The sequence below is a fragment of the Lycorma delicatula genome, chromosome 10 (genome assembly GCF_047948215.1).
Source record: "Lycorma delicatula isolate Av1 chromosome 10, ASM4794821v1, whole genome shotgun sequence".
Taxonomy (NCBI): domain Eukaryota; kingdom Metazoa; phylum Arthropoda; class Insecta; order Hemiptera; family Fulgoridae; genus Lycorma; species Lycorma delicatula.
The window spans coordinates 62,310,344-62,335,613 of record NC_134464.1 but is presented as its reverse complement, the minus strand read 5'-3'; the positions used below and the strand labels follow the sequence as shown (position 1 = coordinate 62,335,613).

General features: G+C 29.2%; 1 protein-coding gene across 3 annotated transcripts in view; it reads right to left on the bottom strand.

Annotated features, from left to right (window-relative positions):
* The window catches only part of LOC142331129 (potassium voltage-gated channel protein eag-like), a 754,244-nt gene that overhangs the window by 76,461 nt on the left and 652,513 nt on the right, over positions 1-25,270 (bottom strand). For 2 of the 3 annotated variants that reach the window (XM_075376819.1, XM_075376820.1), the window contains exons 5-6: positions 22,959-23,090; positions 19,501-19,622 (exon numbers count right to left, since the gene is read on the bottom strand). In XM_075376819.1, coding sequence (XP_075232934.1) covers positions 19,501-19,622; positions 22,959-23,090 — 254 coding nt within the window. Of the gene's footprint in view, positions 1-19,473; positions 19,623-22,958; positions 23,091-25,270 lie in introns of all 3 variants that reach the window. The other variant, XM_075376818.1, reaches the window with a different exon arrangement.

Genomic DNA, 25,270 nt, shown 5'->3' with positions numbered 1-25,270 from the left:
TATACAGAAGATAAAAGCAACAATAAAAGTAAGTAAGAATATAACTGATTTGGTGGATCTAGGTCAAGGTGTTAGACTAGAATGCTTCCTCTCACAAAAACATTCAGCATTTATATTGAAGATATAATAAGGAATATATTTGAAGAAAGAGTGAAAGGAATAAGTATAGAAAGAAGACACCCACCGGGTTGGTCTAGTGGTGAACGCATCTTCCCAAATCATCTGATTTGGAAGCCGAGAGTTCCAGCGTTCAAGTCCTAGTAAAGCCAGTTATTTTTACACAGGATTTGAATACTAGATCGTGGATACCGGTGTTCTTTGGTGGTTGGGTTTCAATTAACCACACATCTCAGGAATGGTCGAACTGAGAATGTACAAGACTACACTTCATTTACACTCATACATATCATCCTCAATCATCCTCTGAAGAATTATCTAAAAACAGTAGTTACCGGAGGCTAAACAGGAAAAAGATAAGTATAGAAAGAAGAAAAATAAGATGCACAAGGTTTGCTGATATTGTAATCTACCAAATGGCACACACATGTTTCAAAGACTGTTAACACTGTTGGAGGAAGGAATGAAAAAGAATGGAGTGAAAATAAATCCACTGAAAACTAGAATAATGGAAGTAAACAACAAATATGGTAAAGTAATATGAAAAGTGAACGAAGAATAGATACAGATATTTGAGGACTATGCTGACAGAGGAATGCAAGAACCCAATGGAAATAAAAAGAAGAATAACAATGGTAAAGGAAGCCTTCAGTAAGAAGAGGACTATGTAGTAAAAGCCTGTATTTAGAGTTAAGGAAGAGGTTAGCCAGATGATATTTATTGAGTGTCTCTTATGGAAGTGAATTACGGATTATGAGAAAGAGCGAGAGAGATTGGATTTTTGGTAGATTTTTGGATTGGAGTTTTGGATGTAGAAATGGAGAAGGATGGAAAAAAGTAAGACTGATGGATAAAGTTAGGAATGAGATGGTAATGAATGGGATTAAAGGAGAAAGAGAACTTATATGGGAAGTTCACAAAAGAAAAAGGAAACTGGTTAGGATATGTGATTAGGAGAAGTGAAATGACATCTGCATTAGAAGGAGAAAGAAAATAAGGAAGACAGATGAAGTTAGTAGATGACGTAAAGATCAGAATCTATAAGGGGATGAAGGGAAGGCTTGAGATAGAAATGAAAAAAGACAGTGAAGGCTTATACCATTGCTGTCTCCATTTATTTCTGGGACTTACCATCTAGCAGATTACTTAGTTAAACTCAGAAGCTAGGTTTGAAACAAGGCTTTATTTTAAAGTAATTTAACCCTAGTAGCTAAAAAAGCAAAACATCTACAAGATAGATTTAATTTTCAGAAAATATTATTTTCAAATTACATATTATGGCTCACTAAAATAAAGGATTTAATAATTGAATGAACAGCACTCACAAGATAGTTATTTTCATATTTTGTTCTATATATATATATATATATATATACATCAAAGACAAAAGTATAAAAATGTTACCACCAAGAGTACGGAATTCAATAATGCTTCCTATCTTATGCTTGCTGTTATAATATAAAAGTTCTTTCGAGGGTTTCCCTTATCATCAGTTGATAAAACATATTCTTTTTTAAAAATCACACATTAAAAATTTAAAATTATAAACATAAAATTATGTAGTCATCATAAATGATAAAAAAATTTTTTTATGTCGGTCATATAAATTTTTTTATTCATTTCATTTCATCATAATTTTTTTACATGTAGTTCGTAATCTGGTTCATTACTTGTTAATATAATTTTTCTTATGGCATAAGTAGATGTCGTCATATGATTTTTAATTTCACACAACTCAAAAATCATCAATGAAATCGTACAATATAATGTTAATAAAATTATGTAGTTTAATAAATTTGTTAGTAAATTACAGAAATACAGAGAAAATAAATCAGATGACCATCTAATTGTACATATATTTAAATATACATGCATACATATCTTACTAGTTTTTTCACATCTAAAATGTATAAGATTTACACTGATAACCTTAACACTACTGATTGCTATACTCTATTTAACTTAATTAAAATTAAATATAATTAATCATAAAAATAATAATAGATAAAATAAATAGTATTAATAATATTCAACCTCCCACTCTCAATTGTTTCAATTTGATTAAAAATTTGTTTGATATATTTAACAGGAAAGATGTATTTATAATATTATTTAAAGAATTAAAATACACAAAATCAAAAATTCTTTCAGTTGAATTTCAAATTACTCATATGAAGTATTAGTTCATCAATAAAATGCAATCAACAAAACAATTTTTTTTCTTTTTTCATAATACTTAGACACTGTATATTAGTCATCCATTCCTAAATTCAACCCTTGAATGTTGTAGGTGTGAATATACTAGGTGCATGAATATGCTATTTTAATATGTCCCTTGTTAAATTTTTCAAAGGTCTACAGTTTACTACTGTTCTCAAGGTTCTGAATTAGACGGTCAACTACATCTTTTACCTCATTTTTCCACATCTGAAACATATCAGTATGGAGGATCCTAGAAAATGAAGGATGTGAAATAATCATTAAAAGCCAGTGGCAAAATTCACATTTAATAAATTGATTCCTGTTTACTACTTAAATTGAATAACACTGTAAGCAATTTTACAGAATCCCTGTATATTACTGGTTTCTAATGGTCGTAAAAGTTAATGCCATTTAAAATTTATTATAAACCTAACATTATGCAAAACCCCAACTGTGACTTTTAATAATTCAAATTCTGTTTCCCTACTTCAGTAAGAAATGAATCAATAGTAAAAGTTCAACAGTGATGATGAAGCATTCATGGATCTCATGTTGTTTTTGATCCCAAGTACATCCATGAAAAAAAGCTGAAGAATAAAGGTTTGGAGCATGTAATAGAAAAAGTTGCTACCCTTGATCATCGAGACTGGAGGGTACAAGTAGTGCACCCTTACAAGCAGTCACCAGAATACCCCACAAATTAACATACCAGGATGTTTATGAAAATGGTCTTTCTGTCATACAACTCTAAAAGCTACAAAGAAGGACTTAATTTTGCATTCTTTCAAGTCCCATTTTTCAGGTACTGTACACAAATATTGTGGCCCATATGACATATGATAAGATCACACAGACTGATCTTAATTATTTAAAAACATTGTATGGAGTAATATTTTATGTGGGAGGGTAGTGAATCATTATTATCTTCATTACTGTATATAAGAGATTCTGTATTCTGTGAAAAGATGCAAGGTCATGGTATGGTGCAGCATGACATCCGCATAGATTGTGAGCAATCCTTATTTGGGGTACAATAAATTCTGAGTAATATTAAAACATGCTACAAATATTTTTGTCTATTTGAAGAAACTCAATGACCTCATCTTCATGAAAGTTGTGCTTTATCACATTTTGCACGCATTTTCTGTACTTATCTTGACAACCACGGACAAAGACTGGGTTGATTTGGTATAAATGGTTTCCAGGAAGCCTAACCTTATATTCTACAGTTTTTTATTGAGAAGGTGGGTAAAGGAGAAATTTTATTGCACCAAATCTCAAACTTTTGATCGATAAGTAAAATGCATCTAAGAGATAATATTTAACCATAATATTTATTACCGTGTTCATACTATAATGACACATCCAAACACTTTCTGTGATATGTAGAAAATACCAGTATTTTAAGCACCAACAAATGATTTATACTTATTTATATTTATTATAATGAATTATAATTCATATAAGTACCATTGGTTATGTTGCATTATAACAGATTAAGCAATTCATCACACTGCAAGGTCCAAATATAAAACTGTTTTACTAAATTGATCAACTAATAGAAACATTTCCAGTATTTTAAAATAGACTACTCTTCAACCACTCTTTATGTTATGACATAACTACATGCTTACTGACAATTACGCATAGTAATTTCCATCTAGATGTTATTCATATTTTAATTTGATGTAGCAACATAAAATTTTTAAAAAATCAGTTTTATTGTGGGATAAAACATGAGTTATTACATTTTGATATTAAAAAAATAAAAAAGAATATTGACACAGTTCTAAAGTTACATTGTTAAGTTTTAATCAATTCAAATTTTAATTAAGATTCTACCACAATGTCATTTATGTTTAGCTTTACTACATCAGCAATGAATATGTTAACATAATGGTTGTAATTACAATACTTTTCAATAATTATTGTAACTACCCGACTCGGTAAAAGAAGCAACAAATTGTAGATGCATTTATGGTGCATACATTTATCAGTTTCTGCATAAATATTTAGGGATTAACTAACTGCTGAGAACACTGCCCAACAAAAAACTTTTTTTTGAATGCTTCCTTCACTTCACGAGTCAAATCTTACTAATTTTCAGTTGGGAAAAATCTAGTTTCTGTGATGTACAATAAATAACGGATTAGGAGAAAACAATAAATTTTAATTACATATATCAACAATACAGAAAGTCCATCTGACATTTTTTATGACAGTTACATTCTTGGAGTTCTTATAATGATGGAAGAATACCTGGCTGTTGGTTGGGTCTGAAGAGAATCATGAAGTGAATTTATTAGATTGTTGTCTTTTGACTTTCCTCTTGTGAGTTTTGGAGCATTCCTACACACAGACTAGCAGTAATCCACAAGCATTGCTTCATTCCAATGGCCCTGATATCTTTGTTCCATTACAGAAATATCTTGATGGAATCTTTCTCTGTGTTCATCACTGACAACTCCACAGCTAGGAGGGAAAAAGTCCAGGTGAGAGTGAAGAAAATTGATTTTAAGGGATATGTTGCATCTGAGTTGATAGTATTTTTGCAGAAGTACTGTCACCAACTTACTGAAATTTTCATCTCTTTTGTTGCCTAAAAATCCATGAATTTAAGGCATCCCTTTAAGGCTTTCCAAGTTCCTTTTCTCTCCCCTCCAAAATTCAGTGAGTAAATTGTGACGCAGATTCTTTACAAGTAATTGAATTTGTGGCCCAATAAAAATACCTTCCTTAATTTTTGCATCACTTGATGTAGGAAATTTATCTCCTAAGTATTTAAAGGCCTATCCTTCTCGGTTCATACTTTTGACAAAATTTTTCATCAAACCCAGCTTTACATGAAGGGGTGGAAGAAGAACATCTTTTGGGTCCACGAGAGAGTTGGCAATGACATTTTTCCTGCAGGCCTGTCTGCTTGAATATAATGTGATTTCCTATCCCTACTATCCCATATAAAAAAAAGCAGCAGTATTTAGTGTAACCCAGTTTCATTCCTAACAGTACAGTGATGATTTTTAAATCACCACAGATTTTCCACTTCTGTTAAGCATATTTTGATTGAATCTAGGAGGATTGCCATGTTTGCATAAGTCTCCTTCATGTGTCTTTTTCCTGTTTAGCCTCTGGTAATTACCTTTCAGATAATACTTCAGAGGATGAATGAGGATGATATGTATGAGTGTAAATGAGGTACAGTCTCAGTTCAACCATTCCTGAGATGTATGGTTAATTGAAATCCAACCACCAAAGAACACAGGTATCGACGATCTAGTATTCAAATCCATGTAAAAATAAATGACTTTACTAGGACTTTACTAAGACTTTACTAACGCTGGAACTCTTGACTTCCAAATCAGCTGATTTGGGAAGATGTGTTCACCACTAGACCAACCCAGTGGGTTAGCCTTCATGTGAACTGCATGAACAACAGGAATAGAAGGAAGACAGTCGCCGTTGTAAATTAATATAGTTTTCAAACTAAGTTTGTAAGAGTCTATGACTAGCCTCCAATCATGATTCATTCAAATTCAAACATTTTATCAAGCCATTAATATCGCAGCAATTAACAAGATTGTTTTTCTTCTCAAAAAAAGAAAGCAGATCCCTATGATGATGTCTGTATTGTGAGACCCTGACACCACGTTGGAGAAGATTCCATTGTTCTAGTCTTGACCCAAGAAGTTCTGCCGTCTTCTTCAACAAATCAAGGTTTAGAATGAAATCACTCAATTCTGGTTGACTCAATCTATGCGGTTTATCATCTTTTTCGTCAAAATCAGAGTCATGGGATGGGGAAGGCTTGTTGGGTTCTTCTTCTTCCACATTGTCTTCATTTTCTACTTCAAGCTCATAATTTAATTTTGGGGTGGAGAAGGAATTGGTAAACTTCTGAATGTGGAATAGGTCGAAAAGCAGATGGAAGAATAGGGTATTAAACTGTTTCTCTTTTCTTCATTGACAATCCTGCCTTTTTAGGTGGAATCAAGAAGAAATAGCAGTTATCTGGATGGTTTGTAAGCTTCCACCAAACTATAGGCACAGCAAAAGCTAGAGATCGTTTTTTATTTTATAGCCATTCTCATAGTATACTGAACAAGAGTTGCAACATATATGTGGAGCCCATGACTTATCCTGGTTCTCTACCTTCATACCAAAATAATCCTGATAGGCTGTCTTCACAAGAGGGGTCAGATTGTGTTTCTGTGATGAAAATGTTATTTCATCACAAATGTAACAAAAATTATTCACTGAATTTACACATTTTCATGGCATTTTGATTTAACAAATTTAAGAAAGTCTTTAGGTATTAACAATGTTTCACAGTTACTTTTAGCTCTAATTTATAAAATCTTTGAAATTAGTTATGTTATGTTGAGATTTAAATAATATCTCCTAAGAATTTTAATATAAATTTTCAAATTAAAAAAAATATAGAAAATAAATTAGAAAATATAAATTTTCATCTGAAAAATTTACTGTAGTTCTGTATCTGACATTATGACATTAAGGTTATTTAACATTTGTAATATGAACTGTAACTAGATTGATTAAAAATTGTATAAAAATGTGCCTGCTGAATGTATTTGCACTTAAATTAAACATATTTAGGCATGTTTCACTTGTTGCAGATTCATTAGACACATGTGGTATGATAATGTAACCATACAATGATGGCATGATGGGGTTATACTACCACAAAATGATGTTATCTTGCCAGTTAAAGTAAATTACTATTTAATTTATGTTTTCATTGTAGTAAGGTAAAACAATTCTTTAAAACTTAATTAATTGAATAATAAAATTAAACTAATTGTAAACATAGTTAAAAAGTTAACATAAAAAATATTCAAAAATTACCTTACTATTTTACCTATAGATATGTTATTTTAAAACTTACTGAATAATTAAAAATAATTATAGTTTCAAGAATTTGAATTTAAATAACACAAATGTTTATCATCAGTAGTTAAAAAGCTATGAACTGTGTAATTTTGAAAATGTTTTTCAGATTTCGCTCATTTAACTTTTGTTTTCAGTAAACCAATAAAAGTATATCACTATTGTGAACAAGTTTAAAAAAACAATATTTATTAAAACTAAATCTATGAATTTTTTTCAGTGTTTATTGTGCATCTTGGCCAAAATACTCAAAAACAGCAAATGAAATACTTTTTTACAGTTGTGTTGATAATGCTTAAGAAACCTAATGAATTGCAAAAGTCTAATCTAATTATTAATTGAGAGTAATTAAGTTAAATTCTAAAATTTGTCTGCAGATATCTGTAAGTCAGATCTTACTTTTATTATTTATACAAGCCTTCGACACGCCTACAGAGCACATTTCTGTTGCCCTCATCCCTTCTAGGCTTGGGGGCTAACACTGCTTACATTCATTTAAGTGTTTGCTCATAAAACACTCCCAAACAAAAATCTAAGGCAGCTACCCAAACCACCATTCCAAACAGGCTACATGCTTGTGCCTTTTTCATGTAGTCTGGATCTAAATAAAGCCAAATTTAATAACATTTTTGTTGACATTAAAACTATATCCTCATAGAAATCAACTTGGCCCTAAATTATATTTTCATACATAACTACTACAACAAAATCAACTCAAAAAACTCTGAGATTTCAACTCAGACAACAAAGTCAAAATTTATTATTATAATGCAGTCAGTATTATCAATGTATTATTGTAATCAGACTTTTATTATAATGCAGATTGATAAGTAATTCCAAATCAATTTACTTAAAAACATGATGATTCATTTTATAAGAAGATTCAATTCTCTTAATAACTGCTACTTTGAAATCAGCAAAATATTAAATGAGCCCAGGGCAAGTCTAGTCTTAAACAGTATGTTTTTTTGTTAAGTACAGAAGTAATTTAATGTCAGTATAACAAATAATTATTTCCCTACTTCATATTTATACCACATTTATATATACTTTTTACAACTTACATGTTTTCTATTAGCTTGAATGGTTGTCATTATTTACCAAACATTACTTTTATCTGTTAATTGATTTTACATTTTATGATATGTATTTAATACTGATGCTACATGTTAAACATGCATTGCAAATGCACTTGATTTATAACTTTTTATAAATAAATTAATTGACTGGTTAGCTACAGGTGGCGGCCTCAAACCTAATATTTGTAAGTGTTTAATGTAATTGTATGACTAATTATCTCACAAAATTGTATAACTAATCCTATCTCATTCAGCTATTCAAAAAGTAATTTAACTCATTCAAGATTAAAAAATTTAAAGATTTGGATGTTAATATGGATTTTGTTCATCACATTTAAGAAGACAAAAACGTAATCTTCAAACACTGGATTTTACTGGTAAAAACACTAAAAATGTTATATCATCATTTACATTAAAAGTATTATAAATTAGTTATGAGAAGTATACTAGGTTTTCATCTCTTGTTGGGTACTTATTTTATAAGAATTCATGTAAATAGTCTGCAATCTACCAAGAAGAAACTTTAAGAATGACAGCATAAAAATTAAAGAATAGCCAACATTACATTCAGAATATGATATTGATTAAAATAATCCTGGAACTTGATTTAACTATAGAAAAAAACAAAAGAATTAAGTGATTTGGTACTTCTGTACGAATTACTAATTCAGCCTATGGCTGTCAAAATTTATTAAATTGTATTTCTTTATTTGTGCTCAAATTTAAAGTTCACAACTTTTTTTTTACTATATAATAAAAATAGTTACTATTATAATTAATTTCTGACTAGGTTACAAAGGCTGAAGAATTTAACTGAAATTGATTTTTCATTGAAAAACTTTAGTAACTTCAAAAAACTATTTTCCAAAACAAAAATCTATAAGATGATCTCCTCACTGCTTTTTAACATATACTATATAACTAATCAACTTAGCTTCATCTGCATTAATTCTATGTGTGTATTTTAACTGTACAGAATTGTAAACTAATTCATAATATTAAGCTACATAAAACTGTAATAATGTAATTGTATTTATTTCACTGAATATTTTTATTATATACATTCAACAAACTTTTTAATATGTAATACTTTTAAATGTAACCTTGTAATTTTTTAACTTACCATTAATCTCATTGTATGTTGTGTCATTGTGTCATAAAACTAAAACATGTAAAACTGTACTGACAATATTGTTGCATTAGTTGAATTGTATATTTTTTTAAATTAATTGTTTTAATTTTTAATGTAAAACCAAACTTTTAATTGTTAACTTGTCTTTTTCAATGTACAACTTTTCTGTAAATTTTAGCAAAAATACAATAAATGATTAGCCTTGCCTCTTGAACAATTTCCTGTTGTAAAAACCAATATCATACAAATACAGGAGAATAAATTTTGTTACAGCATAAAGTTGGCAACAGAAGAAAATCAGACTTTTCTAGAGATCTGAAAACATGCGGGAAGATCAGCAAAACTTGCCCTTCAACACCAGCTTGTCAGCATCTGGATCAAAGAAGAACTACCAGAATATTGGTGACAGCCATCAACCATCTGCTACACAAAAAGGGGTCAAAACAGACACTAAAAATTACAGGGGAATTACTCCTTGAGACAACATACCAAATTTTTTCAAGAATCTTCCTCAACAGGAACAGTTCACAACTTGAGAAAGAACTAGGAGAATACCAGAGAGGTTTCAGACCAGAAGGAGCTGTCCAGACCAGATCATGAGTCTCAAGATAATGGACTTACATCAGGAAAAGAAACAGAGACATAGTGATATTATTTGTAGATTTCAAGAAAGCTTATGACTGCATTCACAGAGAATCCCTACTAAAAATTGTAAGACAGCTTGGACTACATACCAAATTAATAAACATGATAAAACTGACCCTCACAAATACCAAGTCAAAGGTAAAGTTCAGAGGCGAGCTCTAAGAACCATTTGAGATTGAAACAGGGCTGCGCCAAGGTGATGGGCTCTCACAGCTATTACTCAACTGTGCTCTAGAAATGGTAATGAGGGAATGGCTTAAAAAATGTTCCCCAAAAGTAAAAATAGGCCAAAAAGTCAAAACAAACTGTCTTTGATTTTGCCAACAACTTGGCACTGCCAGCAAATGACATCGATGAAGCTCACAGAACTAATATCTGTGATTCATCGATGAATCACAGATATTAGAACTTCAAAACATTGCAAATAAAATTGGCTTCAAAATATCATTCGAAAAGACAGAAATTATACCCTAAAAACCAACACAATTAAAAGAAGTAAACATAAACAGTAATAAAATCAAAATAGTAACCAAATTTAAATACTTGGAGAAATAATAACAAACAACCTAAAGAAAAAAACCTCGATCCAAATAAGAAGAAACAAACTAGCTAAAACTCAAAAATTAACCTGGTATATTTATATTTAAAAATGCCTATCAATAAACAAAAATAAGACACTACAACACAGTTATAAAACCAGAGGTCACTTATGCAGCAGAAACACTCTTCCACCTGAACGGACACAAAGAAAGACAGACTCCAGAAAATCAAAAGAAGAATTGGGAGAAACTGCATCAATAAAAAGTACCAGAAAGACGAGCAGTGGTGGATTGTGCCCAATAAAGACATGAACAAAGAGTTAGAACCCATCACTGATTCTATGTGTAAGAGGAAACTAGGATTCTTTGGACATGTCATGAGGATGCAAGATTCAAGACTTCCGAAGCAGTTAGTACAGTACAATCTTGACTCGAAAAATACCAAGACAGGCTGCAGATGGATCAGAGAAATAAGAGAGGATCTGAAGGAAATTGGCCTTACACCAGAAGACTTTGCAGATGAAATTAAATTAGAAAATCAACAACAAAAATACTTGCTCCACACTCACAAGAAAAACTCACAACACAAACAATAACAAAGCTGACCAACAGAAAATCATCAATCAGTGATCTATTTACTCTATACAAATGTAATATATGTATAAAAATATTCCTGATCTACAACAAGATGTGTTAATAGAATGGAAACTCACTAGCAGGAAGGAAATCTTGAAGCTATATTTGGGTATAGCGATTTGCCTTATGTTGCAGGCCCTCCCAGAGTCTGGAATTGTCTTTTCTCAACTCGAACTCTACATCTTTGTGATTCCTTGATCCCTGGGTTAAGTCTGCATCAGATACTAGCTGTTCATACTGTTAATGTGGGTCTTGTGGAGTTGGTGTGATGAGTAATAATCAAGTGGAGATGATGTGCATCTGAACTTGAGATGATGTGAATCTGTTTTAAATTCAATGGCTGCACAACAATTCCTTTACTTATTAGATAAAATAGAATATCTGTAGGGAAAAACTGGATCAATTTTCAAACTTAAATACTGATACAATCAAAAATTAAACCCAGTATTACTTCTTCAGTAACTGATGAAAATGATGTTAAGTGATTTATTGAACACTGAATAAAAAACGTTGCTACTTTTTGTATCTGATTTGTTGTGTATTATATATTTACAACTTTATTTCTTTTAACTAGTTAGTTACAAATTACCTAGAGTTTGTTTAAATCATCTTAACAATTTTTGTTATGTATGTGGTGAAACACATACATACTGTGTGGTTATCCCACAGGTGAAACCTTACTCCATTAGTAAAAAAGTGTTATGAACTCTACTTTGGGTATAAAGTCAGGGACCAAACAAGGGCCTGGGACCCCACATATCTTTTGTTTATCGTGTTCTAGGATTTTCAAGCATGGAAAAATGGCACACGCCACATGCCATTTGCTATTCCTATGACTTGGAGGGAACCCAAAGATCACTCTTCCGACTGTTATTTATGCTTAACAAACATTAAAGGGATTATGTCAAGATCAAAACATACAGTGGTGTACCCTAACTTGCAATCTGCAATAAGACCAGTTCCACGCTGCAAAGAATTGCCCATACCAAAGCCTCCAGAACATGAGACATTAGATGAAGAGAGCTCAGAGTCTGATGGAAGTAAGTAAGGAATAGATTATGGTGATACAACTTTTGAACAAAGCAGTTCATCTGAGCCTCATTTATTGACTCAAGAAAGTCTTAACGACCTCATATGAGATTTAAAGTTATCCAAAAACAGTCTGAAATGTTTGCTTCCCAGCGAAACGAATGGAATCTTCTTCAAAAGAATACAAAGATATGTACTTATTGTAATCGTCATTCTGAATTTAAAGACTATTTTTCTGAAGAAAATGGCTTAGTGTTTTGTAATGACATTTCTTCTCTTACAGAGACACTTTGTAATGAACATAATCAAACAGAATCACGCTTGTTCATTGATTTCTCTAAAGTTGGTTTAAAAGCTGTGCTTCTGCTTTTATACTCTGCTAGTATAATAATAGTATAATACTACTCTGCTAGTATAAAAGAAACATGAAAACTTTAAATTTATATTGGAAAAGTTACAATATGCACTTATGAATGGAATATTTGAGGTGATTTGTAGGTAATTGCACTTATTCCAGAGTACTGTTGCTTTTGTGTGAATGGGATAGTAGGGACAGAAAAAACCATTTCATTAGAAAAGAATGGCTTACGCGAATTACTCATTTCTGAACAAAAAAATGTAAAACATCACCCACTGTGTAATCCTAAAAATGTGTATTTACTTCCATTACATATCAAACTAGGATTAATGAAGAATTTTGTCAAGGCCTTGAAAATACTCCTGGTTTCATGTACTTAAAACAGAAGTTTCCTAAAATTAGTGATGCAAAAATTAGAAAAGGAATATTTGTGGTCCATAAATACTATCTCCCTAATGCATGATGAAACGTTTGAGTAACTACTGAATCCACTGGAGAAAGCAGCTTAGTAAGCATTCATAAATGTTACTCAGCATTTTTTGGGAAATCAAAAGGTGGAAAATTACCGTGATATTGTCAACGATCTTATAAAAATTTAGGTTGTAATATGTCCTTTAAAATACACTTCCTGCACTCACACCTAGATTTCTTCTTGAAAAATCTTGGCGCAGTGAGTGATGAGGATGGGAAACACTATCATCAGGAGATTTCAGGTATGAAAAAAGAGGTATCAAGGTAAATTGAATTCTATTGTGCTGGCCAATTACTGTTGGACCACCAAGAGGGATGCTCCGCAGGTGAAATATAGCAGAAAATCATCATTTCTTACTTTCTAGGCAAGTCAAATGTTTGAATATTAAAAATCCAGAAATACTAAATAAAAATTTCATCATTTTCTGTAATTGTTAAACAAAGATAAATGTTAAAGAATACATTTTACATGAAATTAAATATTTTTAATAAAATTAATAAGTAAAAACCTATGTTAAACTTCTTTTTTTGTTAACACATTGATACATACCAGCAATTCAAATCATACTGCTGTAAGGATTAATAATGATGCATGCAATATGTTGGAAGAAGAGATGATTTCATGCATTTGATTGATAAGAGAATGAGATATTAATGTCTGCGTAACATTAAGTTATATTAATAGTTACAATGGGAATTATTCATTCTTAATAACAGATTAGAATAATGTATTCTAGCCTTTAGATACTACAATAATGATTTTAAATAAATCCAAGATTATAAATAAATGGTTACTATCTTTCAATTACTCTTTTTTCTATTACAATTTTTTCTTCTTTTTAACAAATAAATAAATTAATACTGTCAAATTTAATAAATATTTGTACAATCTACAAGATTTTAAATAGTGCACTTCATTATGATTCTATTTATAATCCACCTCCACATAAAAGCACCATATAATATGGCTCTTTGAAACTGTGAAACGCAGAGGTTTTCTCATTAATAAGGTTTTGTGTTTGCAAGAGGAGATTATTTAATGAAAATAGTTGTTAAATATCAATTTTTCAAATGTGTTAACCAATCTTTTAAGAAGCAGTAGCCAGTAGAAAATTGGCTGTCTCTATAAAGAGTGTTTAGAATAGAGGTAATTGCACCTTCTAATACATCTAAACCTCTCTTATTATCTCTTAAACAAATTTCAGGACTTTGGAGAAAGCTATCTTCCTTTTGTTATTGCAACCTGTCTAATGAAGTAAAACGATGATTTCTTTGGTTAATATCTTTAATGTTTTGTCCACTTGTAAATCAAAAAAATTACATTAAGTAAATAAATTATTTTTTTTATGAAACTTCAGAAAGAAGGTATTAATATAATCTCTGATGACACTTTTTTTCTTGTCTTGAATTAGTTGTAGGCTTCATAAATATTAATTGAACTTCTTTTAGATAAATTTTGATACCTTATTCATGAAAATTTAATTTATATTCAAACCATGTGTATTGATTTAATTATTAACATGTATTTTTCCTGTTTTCTTTTTCTACATAAATTCAAACCATTTTCAAATTCTTTCTAGAGTTTGAAAGAATTGATTCATTTTAAAGTTATTTAAAATTGTCTTCTCATATGATTTTCATAAATGTTTGTATTAGAGTGGCACAGATGGTTAACACTAGCCTCATGAATCATTCATTCTGCCAAGTGACACTGGGAAACCATAACATTTTGAAGAAAATAAAACTCTAATCTGTATTTGCCAATTATCTAGTTTAAAAACTAATTTTTAATTTATCGAGGAGATAAAAAAAAATATTGAAAAATTATATTCAAGTACAGAATTTCATTATTGAAAAATATTAACAAAAAAAATTTCTTTTTTAGTAACATCAGCCAACATACTATAAAAGAGTGATGGATTTGTATGATATTCTATAAGTTGTATGTGGTGTAGCCAGATTCTTAATTTAGGGCCAAAAGGTATCTGGGTCAAGCAGCGAGTACAAGACTACAGTGAGTACTGTACAGGACTCCACTTCATTTACATTCATGCATATCAGCCTCATTCATTCTCTGAAGTAATACCTTACAGTGGTTCCGGAGGCTAAACAAAAAAAGAAAGAGGTATGTGGACCTTGAACTATCAACTTCCTACAAAGGAAGGCTAATCATCTGTACATCATCAGGTTAACCATCTGTACCACTCTAATACAAATATTTATGAAAATCAATATGAAAAGGCAATTTTAAAAAACTTTATTTTGAATCACATCTTTTAAACTCTAGAAAGAATTTGAAAATTGTTTGAATTGGTATAGAAAATGAAAACAGAAAAAATACATATTAATAATTAAATCATTGGTTTGAATATTGGATGAATATAAAGTAAATTTTCATGAATAACATATCAAAATCTATTTTTAAAAAAAATTAGAATTTAATGAATTTAAAAAGCTAAGACTTACAACTAATTCCAGACAAGAAATTATACTGTCTATCTTTCTGAAATTTCATAATAAAAATAATTTATTTACTTTTATCGGATATGTACTTTTTACAATTACTTTTTCCTTTTTTTATGGGGGAGGGGGATGAATTGCCCTTCCTGGTATTAATCTATTACAGAATTGAGATAAGGAAACACATAGCAATTGAAAAATATCACTTCTGACTTGAGTATGAACTTAGAACCTTCCAAAAGATAGGTTCTTTAATGATACCATCTATGGATGGTATCATTAATCACAGAAGGTGACACTACTCTTTTAATAGTTATAAGGATAGAATTTAGGAAAAGACACTGAAATGTAGTTTGGTTTTGTAGATTTTTAAATTAATTTTGATTACCTACTTATAAAAGAATTTTCAAGATATAGTTCTTATTTAAGACTGTTCTTAAGAGTAAATTACTAGATTAGTTTCTTAAGAGGAACAGCTATAACAGAAACCTTCGCCTTTGCAAAGTGTCTGAAAAGCGAAGCCTTCCTATTCATTTAACACAAACAACAGTTCAAATTTTATACAAAGAATATCAATTATTGTTGATACTACAGCAAAGTTATGGGTGATCCTATTGTAGATCAAGTTCTAAAACAAGGATGCAGTACATTTCTGACTGTGTTTAATATCGAAAAGTGTGTTGAATAATTAAAGAGACGTCGTTGTAGAAATATTATTATCTATTCAATGACTACAATTTTGATAACGCTATTTTTCAACATAATATAAGGCAACATTTACGCATCTGCCCCATCTATCTTTGAGCTTTCTTATTCTAGTAGTAAATAATTGTTTCTCTTGGTATTTGAGTCATTGTTAACTTGCTCACTGTCACCTAATCTAGTGTCTCATAAAAACTTTTTCTAAATTACTTTTTTTAAATTACTAGATTAGTTTCTTAAGAGGAACAGCTATAACAGAAACCTTCGCCTTTGCAAAGTGTCTGAAAAGCGAAGCCTTCCTATTCATTTAACACAAACAACAGTTCAAATTTTATACAAAGAATATCAATTATTGTTGATACTACAGCAAAGTTATGGGTGATCCTATTGTAGATCAAGTTCTAAAACAAGGATGCAGTACATTTCTGACTGTGTTTAATATCGAAAAGTGTGTTGAATAATTAAAGAGACGTCGTTGTAGAAATATTATTATCTATTCAATGACTACAATTTTGATAACGCTATTTTTCAACATAATATAAGGCAACATTTACGCATCTGCCCCATCTATCTTTGAGCTTTCTTATTCTAGTAGTAAATAATTGTTTCTCTTGGTATTTGAGTCATTGTTAACTTGCTCACTGTCACCTAATCTAGTGTCTCATAAAAACTTTTTCAGAGGGCCAAACACAAAAAATCTGATAGTGCAAGATTGGAACTGTAAGGTGAGTGTGGCAACAACTCCCAAATCAACTTTTGAATAGCTTCCTGTGTCTTTTTAGTGGGCATTAAGATAAAAAAGAATAACAGCTTTGGCAGAAGAACCAGGAGATTTCCTCCTTATTGCGAGTTTCACTTTCTAGCATGTCCAAATAGTACATACTGTTGGTTGTAGAATTTTCTTCCACATAATCACAATAAATTGGGTTTTTATAGTCCAAAACACAGTTAACAACACTTTACCGGCCACATGTATGTTTGAATTTTTCCTGGTGGGTGAACTTGGATGTTTCTATTCCATACTCTGATATTCAAATTCCTGCTTAAAATAATGAATACAAGTTTCATCACATGTTATTATGTGATCTAAATAAGCATTACTTCCGCTGAAAATATCAAAAACATATCCAGATAAGATTTTAAAAGTTATAGTAGTTCCAACTCTCTTCTATGGAAGTGAAATGTGGATTCTTAGAAAGAAAATTAAACATAAGTTGAAAGCAGCTGAGATGTGGTTTTTATAGAAAGTCTGCACAATAGAGGAGGGGATTAGAAATGTTTACATCTAGGAATATTTAAACAGAATAGGTATCAAGGGAAAAATTTAATACAATGCCAGAAAATGAAGAAATCACCTTCAAAGGATGAATAATACTAGAATCCAAAAATGATTTTGGGAGTTTAAGCCCACAGGAAGAAACAAAGAAAGGCTGTTGCATTACTGAGAGTAATCTTGGGTAGTTAAAATTGATTTATATAAACCTATCTCTTGAGGGTTGAAGAAAATTTCTTGGTAACAGAATACAGATGATTTTTGGCAATAGCTTTTAAATAAAACTAGATTAAAATTCCCTTTTTTTTACAAAAATTTCCTTCTTATACGACAGAGCTTTCAAATATGTAGATAAAATAAAAAATTATTTATTTCTTATACATCATATGCTTCCTTTATCAAATACTTACTTGGTTTTAAATAAGGTAGTAAAGTATAAACTTACAATCTAATGGTTCTGCATAATCTGATATATTACAGCAGGTAGGAGTAGCATTCTGGAAACTTAATGGTGTGATGTAAGATTAAATACCATTGGCTAAATTAATTGTTAATTAATTGGTTTATGTAGGTCTCCAAAGTTATGAACAATAACAGTTCATTTTATTACTAGCATGCAATTGACAATCTTTAGAGTCTAGTGACTGTAAGACTCAATATAACTTTCAATACAATAACATACTGATATGACAAATTGGTTTTAAGTGCAATGTTATTCAATGGGGGTTTAGAAATAATTTCTGATAAGAATGAATTTAAGAAGCTAATTATTATTTACCAACCTCACATGGCATAAATATTTCTATGCAAAACCACTAAACTACACTAGTAATTAACAATAAATTCATTATATGACAACATAAAATGATACAGTGAATCAAAAACATTATGAATGAATTTGTGAACGGAAATTTTTAATGATTGCTTTTAGGTACAAACAAAAAATATTAGTTAGTCAAACTTAATAAAAATACGATTATTTTTATGGTAAGAATTCATTTAATAAAAACCTATATCTATTTTGATTTGTACTAAATCCTTTTAAAATAAGATGGAAAATTGAATGAAGATGGTGTATATGATTTACTTTTAGTTTATCAAAGAAACAAAACAATTATACTGCCAATTTAAGTCATGAATGAAGGTGAGACACAGACTATCAAGAGACAGTCAAACATAAATTTTATATAGCGAATATTTTTAATTAAAAAAAAAATGAAATAATTTTTAAAAAATTAGTCAGTGATCACAGATCTGTAAAAGATCACTTTTAAACCAAAGAAATAAATTACGAAAATAACATAATACAAATTAATTAGTTAAAATACAAGACAACAAATTTCTTTGTGCGTTAAATAAATGTGCAATTATAATTTAATTCTACAACTTAATTATTATTTAACACTTTTAAATTGCCCATGAAAAATTAAATTCCAAGACCTAATAAATGTTCTAAAAACTTTTTATTATACCACAAGGAAATTTTATATAATTAGAACTATAATGTCATCAAATATAAAAACATTTATTAATTAGTAATGTAAAAACATTAGATTAGTTGTAGCATTAGGAAACATTCTAACGAATGATGCAACATACATGCATGTATAACATTCATCAATTTTGATTATATAATGACAATACAATAATTTAAAAAAACAAAAAAAAAAAAAAACATTTAATTATTTCATGTCCATGTCACATCACATTTTATCATATCAAATCAATGTGCAGGTATTCTAATTAAAGGATTTTAGAAAGAGGCATAAACAGGCACATCTATTTAAAATTAATCATTTCTCATTGTAAGTCATGCTATACATTTTCCTTTTTATCCAAATAATAAAAGGTTAGGTTATCTTTAAGGACGCTATTTAAGGGGACACTGATTACATTACAGTTGAGAGTGGTTTGGCTGAACTCACTGGCGCTAGGTCTAGTGTGGAACGTACATGCGCTAAATGGGACTGCTTCGTTGTATCCTTCAAATTTGGAAGATGAGATGAAAACTGTGATACCAGTACACTTCGGCTTCGTGTCACTGATCTTGCCAACTTCGCAAACTTGCTCAAACCTAGAGTAAACAAAAAAAAAAGTCTTAACCATTAAGATAAATGTATAACAGTACATTTTTGCAATTTAAATTTTTTTTAAAGTGTATATTTAAAATTAAATTTACCTTTTTCAATACATTCTTTAATACATCCATGAAATTTTATTCATTCTGTTATGTTTATTTTATAGTAAACAAATTTACTCTTACTCTTAAGATCAAAATAAAAGAAATTGTTTTACAAGTTAAATCTTTAATCAGATGTTTACAAACACCAGAAAGTTTGACAAATAGCAGCAATAACTAAGTATTTATGTGGGTCTATTCATCATCAGCAAATACTGTTTAATATAAACAAACGATAATATAAAAACATAGTTGTTTAGGTAAAGCATTAATAAAAAAGTTAATTACCAAAAAAATTGTTTTATTGAACATTTAAAGTAGGGATTTCTTACACTTTTATACATTGTATAGAATTGCTAAATAGTTAAGTTGAAAGAAGTTGTTTAAAACTGTCTGCCTTCTGATGGGTTCTTTCTTTAGAGAATATTAATAGCTGGCTAAATTGTCTTGCTGCTTGTGAATGTTTATATATAAAGAAACACCTTTGAATTATTTTTTTGCTTACAGAAAACTGTTTTATCCATTTGCCAGAAAAGAAAATGTGAATGTATGGCATGAAATATATAAATTATAAAAGAATAAAAAGGTAAAAATAGAAGCATATGTACTCTATTCGTTCATAGTTGTAACTATGAAAGATGATGTGAAAGTGTGTTTATTAAAAAAAAAAAAAAGTAGTAATGTGACACAATAAAAATTATTACTGTTATCACGGACCTGCCATGTGAAGGAAAATTTTATACATTATTATGTGTAAAAAATGGTAAATTAAGTTTACTACATATTTTTTATGACAATACATAACCTGTTTTTTATTTTTGAAAGCCAGTTAGTTACCTACATGGTACTTGTTCTTATGAAAACATATTTGATCCATCTATGGTTGAATAAAATTTTAACGAAAATTGGACTTAAATAACCAGAAAGAAGAGTTATTTATTATCTTTTCAAGAACCAGGTTAAAGAATAGAAGATGAAAAAAGTAAATTAATTTAGAAAGACATTTTTTTGGCAGGATTAAAAGTAAATTAGAAAATGTAATAAATGATATGAATTTATTGTTAGGTGAGAAAATAAGACTAAAACAAGCGTAATGAAAGGGACGAAAATAGAATAATGAAGAATTAAACATAAAAAATGAAGAAGAAGATAAACCAGAAGCTGCAGAATTTTATCATTTAGTATAGAAATTATTCTTTCAAAGGATTTATCAGAGCTAATTATCCAGTAATATCTTCAATGGAGTAACCAAAGACACTGTTTTGAATGTGAAAAATTATGAAACACCTTTGGTAGAGTTGAATAATATATTCAATCTATGTTGTGTTTTTTAATTTAGTAAATCATTTTTATTAAGTTATATAGGATGTAGCATGCTTGTAAATTTCATACTGATCAAGTGCTTTGAGGTGCTGGTTTTTAAGTATAACATGTAAAATTAGAAAATTCTGGATTATTTTTACGGCAAACTTTTACTGTATGAAAATGTAACATGAAACTTAATTGAAATACAACTAGGCCTATGGAGATTGTGCTCAATCCAGGGCACAGGTTGTAAGGTAGTGGAAGACATTTCTAGGAAGCTGTGAAACTGTAGAAAATGAATTCCTCAGATGAAAATTGAAAATTCTGAGAACTCTTGTGGGGTCAGACTGATTAATGGCACTGGGAATGAAAACTATTGCACTGAATTAAAACAGTTTTACTATTTACAAGATTTTAAACCAAGAATTAAGCATATGGAAAGTGCATGCAATCTTGATTGCAAAAAATTTCACATCAAAACAAGCAAAAGACGTATTGGAAACCTTTATGGCTGGACTAATGAAAAACATCCAAAATGACAGGAATATTCTCAAAAATATATTATGGGTGATGTATTATAGATTTTCACATCAAACTAAACACACAAGCATATCACCACCAAAGAAAGCAAGAATAGCAAATCTAAAATCAAATTACTGATCATTTGTTTATTGAGAATCAAGAATTGTTGTCGGCCTCCATGGCATGAGTGGTAGCATCTTGGCCTTTCATCCGGAGGTCCCGGGTTTGAATCCTGGTCAGGCATGGCATTTTCACACACTACGTGTCATTCATCTCATCCTCTGAAGTTATACCTAATGGTGGTCCCAGAGGTAAAAAAAAATCAAATGATTGTTGTTCATTAGAAATTTTTGCTTCAACATCAACTGTCAATCAAAACAGGATTCTTGAAAGGATAAGGGAAAGGGTTATTATTGCATCCTTAAGTATTGCAGAGAACTGAATGGTGAATCACAATAATTTTTTTTTTAATCATTTTCTGTTATGTAATTCTTTATCAGGAAGGGTTTTGCAGCCCTCACAAAAATCAAGCCCTTAATCCAAATCAATGTGACATTCTCATAATGAATTCCATCTGAAAGGTTAATTCAATTTAATCTAAAAGGTAATTTTTGCAACACCCAAAAAGCTGCTATGGACCAGCAGAAAGCAATACCAGTTGAGAAGGGCTTTTCTATCATTGGTATGAAGATTGAACCATGCTCAAGCAAGACACAAGTTCTGAAAATAACCAATTTAAGAGGACAATGTTTTAATTTGTAGGGTCCAAATTTTCAATTTTTTTTTTAAACAATCTCATTTCTTTATTGCCATATATGCATTACAATAAGAAAAAGAAAAATTATGTAAAAATTTCCCTAATGTACAAAGTGAATGATATAATAATAAATATGTCAAAGATTTATTATATGACTTTTTCATTAAACAGCATTACAATATGTAGAAACATTTTGAATTATTAAGTTATACATTACTTTCTTTAAGGTAACTGAATAAGTTCTTCCATATTAGTCTATCATTGATTTATCGTTAGTTATTTACATGTAACAAAAATTTAAAACAAAATAAATTTTTAACTTAATAATAATACCTACTGAAGGTGACTTGAGATAGCCAAGTACATAGCAGTCAGATTGTAATTTATTGATCAAGTAGCTAATAATAGTTTAATTCACAAGCAAGGTTTAACTTTCTATAATCTTATAATTAAAAAAAAATAATTGTAATTGGGCATTAGATTATCATTGATACATACATAAAGGAAACAACACATAAACAAAAATAAGCGGCTAACTAAAATATAACAACTTGCAGCTGGAAACACACATATTTTGAAATGTACTGTTTATGCTTAATGGTATTGTAGAATTAATATTATAATTGTTTAGTTATTTCAAAACTAACCTCCTTTTGCGTCTTCTGTTTCGATAGGCTGTTTGAGGGCAGTTATATCGCGGAAAGTTAGCAAGAAAAGGACAACAAGGTCCCTTTCGTTCTTGATGGGTGCAATCTGTAGCAGAAGCCATAATGGTGTCTCTGTAAAAAAAAACCACTAATATTAATTTACATCCACTATAATTTTTTATATTGATACCAGATTAATGGCATTGCAATAAATAGTTATTATTTTTATAAAAATACTAGGAAAGAAAAAAATAGTAATAAAGATTATTATCTTATTATAATGAAAATTACCAAAGAAATTTATCTCTTACTATCTTATTTTATTGTTAAACCTAATATTCTGAACAGTGCTTTGTTTGCAAAAAGTAACTGATTTTTCAATCAAACAAAATTTAAGTTAATAATCAAACATTACATTCTACTATTGTTGCTACAATTAAAAAAAATTGTTAAATTGTCAGATTAATCAAGCATTTTGTAAAAACAATCATACTTTAGCTTCAAAATTAGAAACTACTGAAGAATTTACCTGTAAATTATTTTCATTCAACTAAACTTAAAAATATAATTTCTCTACAAATTTTTTTTAAATGTGGAAAATGTTTGTTATACCAGATAAAACTAAATGTTACAAATTATAATTACGGCTTATTTTTGTATTAAAGTAAGTACTGAAGGCTTTTAAAAAATAATCTTTACACTACAAAACTAGATGATAAAATTGTATAATGCATTTTTTTGCACTTTTTTATCAAACGTTTACATTCTATTTACGTAATATGAATTTAAAATAATTCTACAACACTACAACACTACTTTAACTGTATTTAATGATAAAATGCTATAATTTCAATAAAGATTTATAAAGATTTAAAGATTTAAAAATTTACCTTTCATACCATCATGTATTTGAAGAAAAAAAAATAGGCCATTATAAAATGTTCTTAAGTTTAAATATATTTAATAACTAAAATAACAATCCTTTGTTTGCTCATATTATAAGATGATGCCATTATATTTTTGAGGCTGATTTTTGATTAGTAGTTATTTCTATTTTACTGATGAATAAAAATTATCAAAATATTAATTTTAGGTTATTGGTTGAAAGTTTTAAACTATCCCTTACAATATATTTAGAATAAATCTTGTACCAAATGAAAATTCCTTCAAAAATAATAATAAAAGGACAAGAAAACTGATGGTATAGGGATATTTTACACAGTAGGTGGGTTTTTTGGTAAGAGAAAAAAATATCAGTGTTGTCACGTCATACATCATTTGGATAATTTTTATCAGTAACTTATATTCTTCACCATTATTTTTATATATAAGTAATTAAATTATTCTTTGAAGTAATTATTATTAATATTTTAAATTTAAAAATAAAATAAATAGTTAATTTATTATTTTATTCCATTATTTAGAAAAATAAGTCATTTAATTCTAACAATTTTTTAATATATTTGCCAGGTATATATATTTTTTTATACATCATAAGGTGTGTATATTTTTAATATATTTCCCTACAGTTATGGGAATAAACATAAATTAGTTCTATCAAGTCTAAGATATTAAATTATATTTAATAATTTATTAGTTGAACTGCACACCATATGAATAATAAAATAGTTAATTTTCTTTCTAATTTATGGTTGTAGGTATGAATTAAATATAACAATACTAAAACCAATTAACTGATAGTTATATTCTTTAATAAGTATAAAAAATTGTTTTATTAAAACAATAATTTTCATTTAAAGATTTAAAATTGACAAATATATATATATAAATATTCTAAAATGGGAAATAATCTCAGAGCTTAATATTTATTATTGATGTGATTGTCATAATTTATAGAAGCAGTACAAAAACCACACGACCTATGAAAGGACAAAGGATAAAGGGGCGTTACGTGGGTACAGAATAGGTCCTGAGGGAATTAAATGTTCTGATGTTTGAAAAGGGACAAAATGATAGATTGACCCAGCTGCAAACAATCTTTTTCGACTCGACTACTTTGTTATGTCATATAATCTTATATCTTGAAAAAAATATTTTGTGACAGCATACCCACCCCCATAACAATTATATATATTTTTTTTTCTTAGCTTTTTTTAGTCATTAAGAAGGAATTCATAGTTCACAATAAAGAATGAATTACTTAAAAAAGTGGTAAAATTACTATTAAAAAAACCTAAAAAAATGTTTGAATTACTTGCCTGTAAAACACTGCACGCACCCACACACATACACACACACAAACACACACACATTCTTTGTCAGTTTTCCTTTGGATTAAAAACTTAATGAAA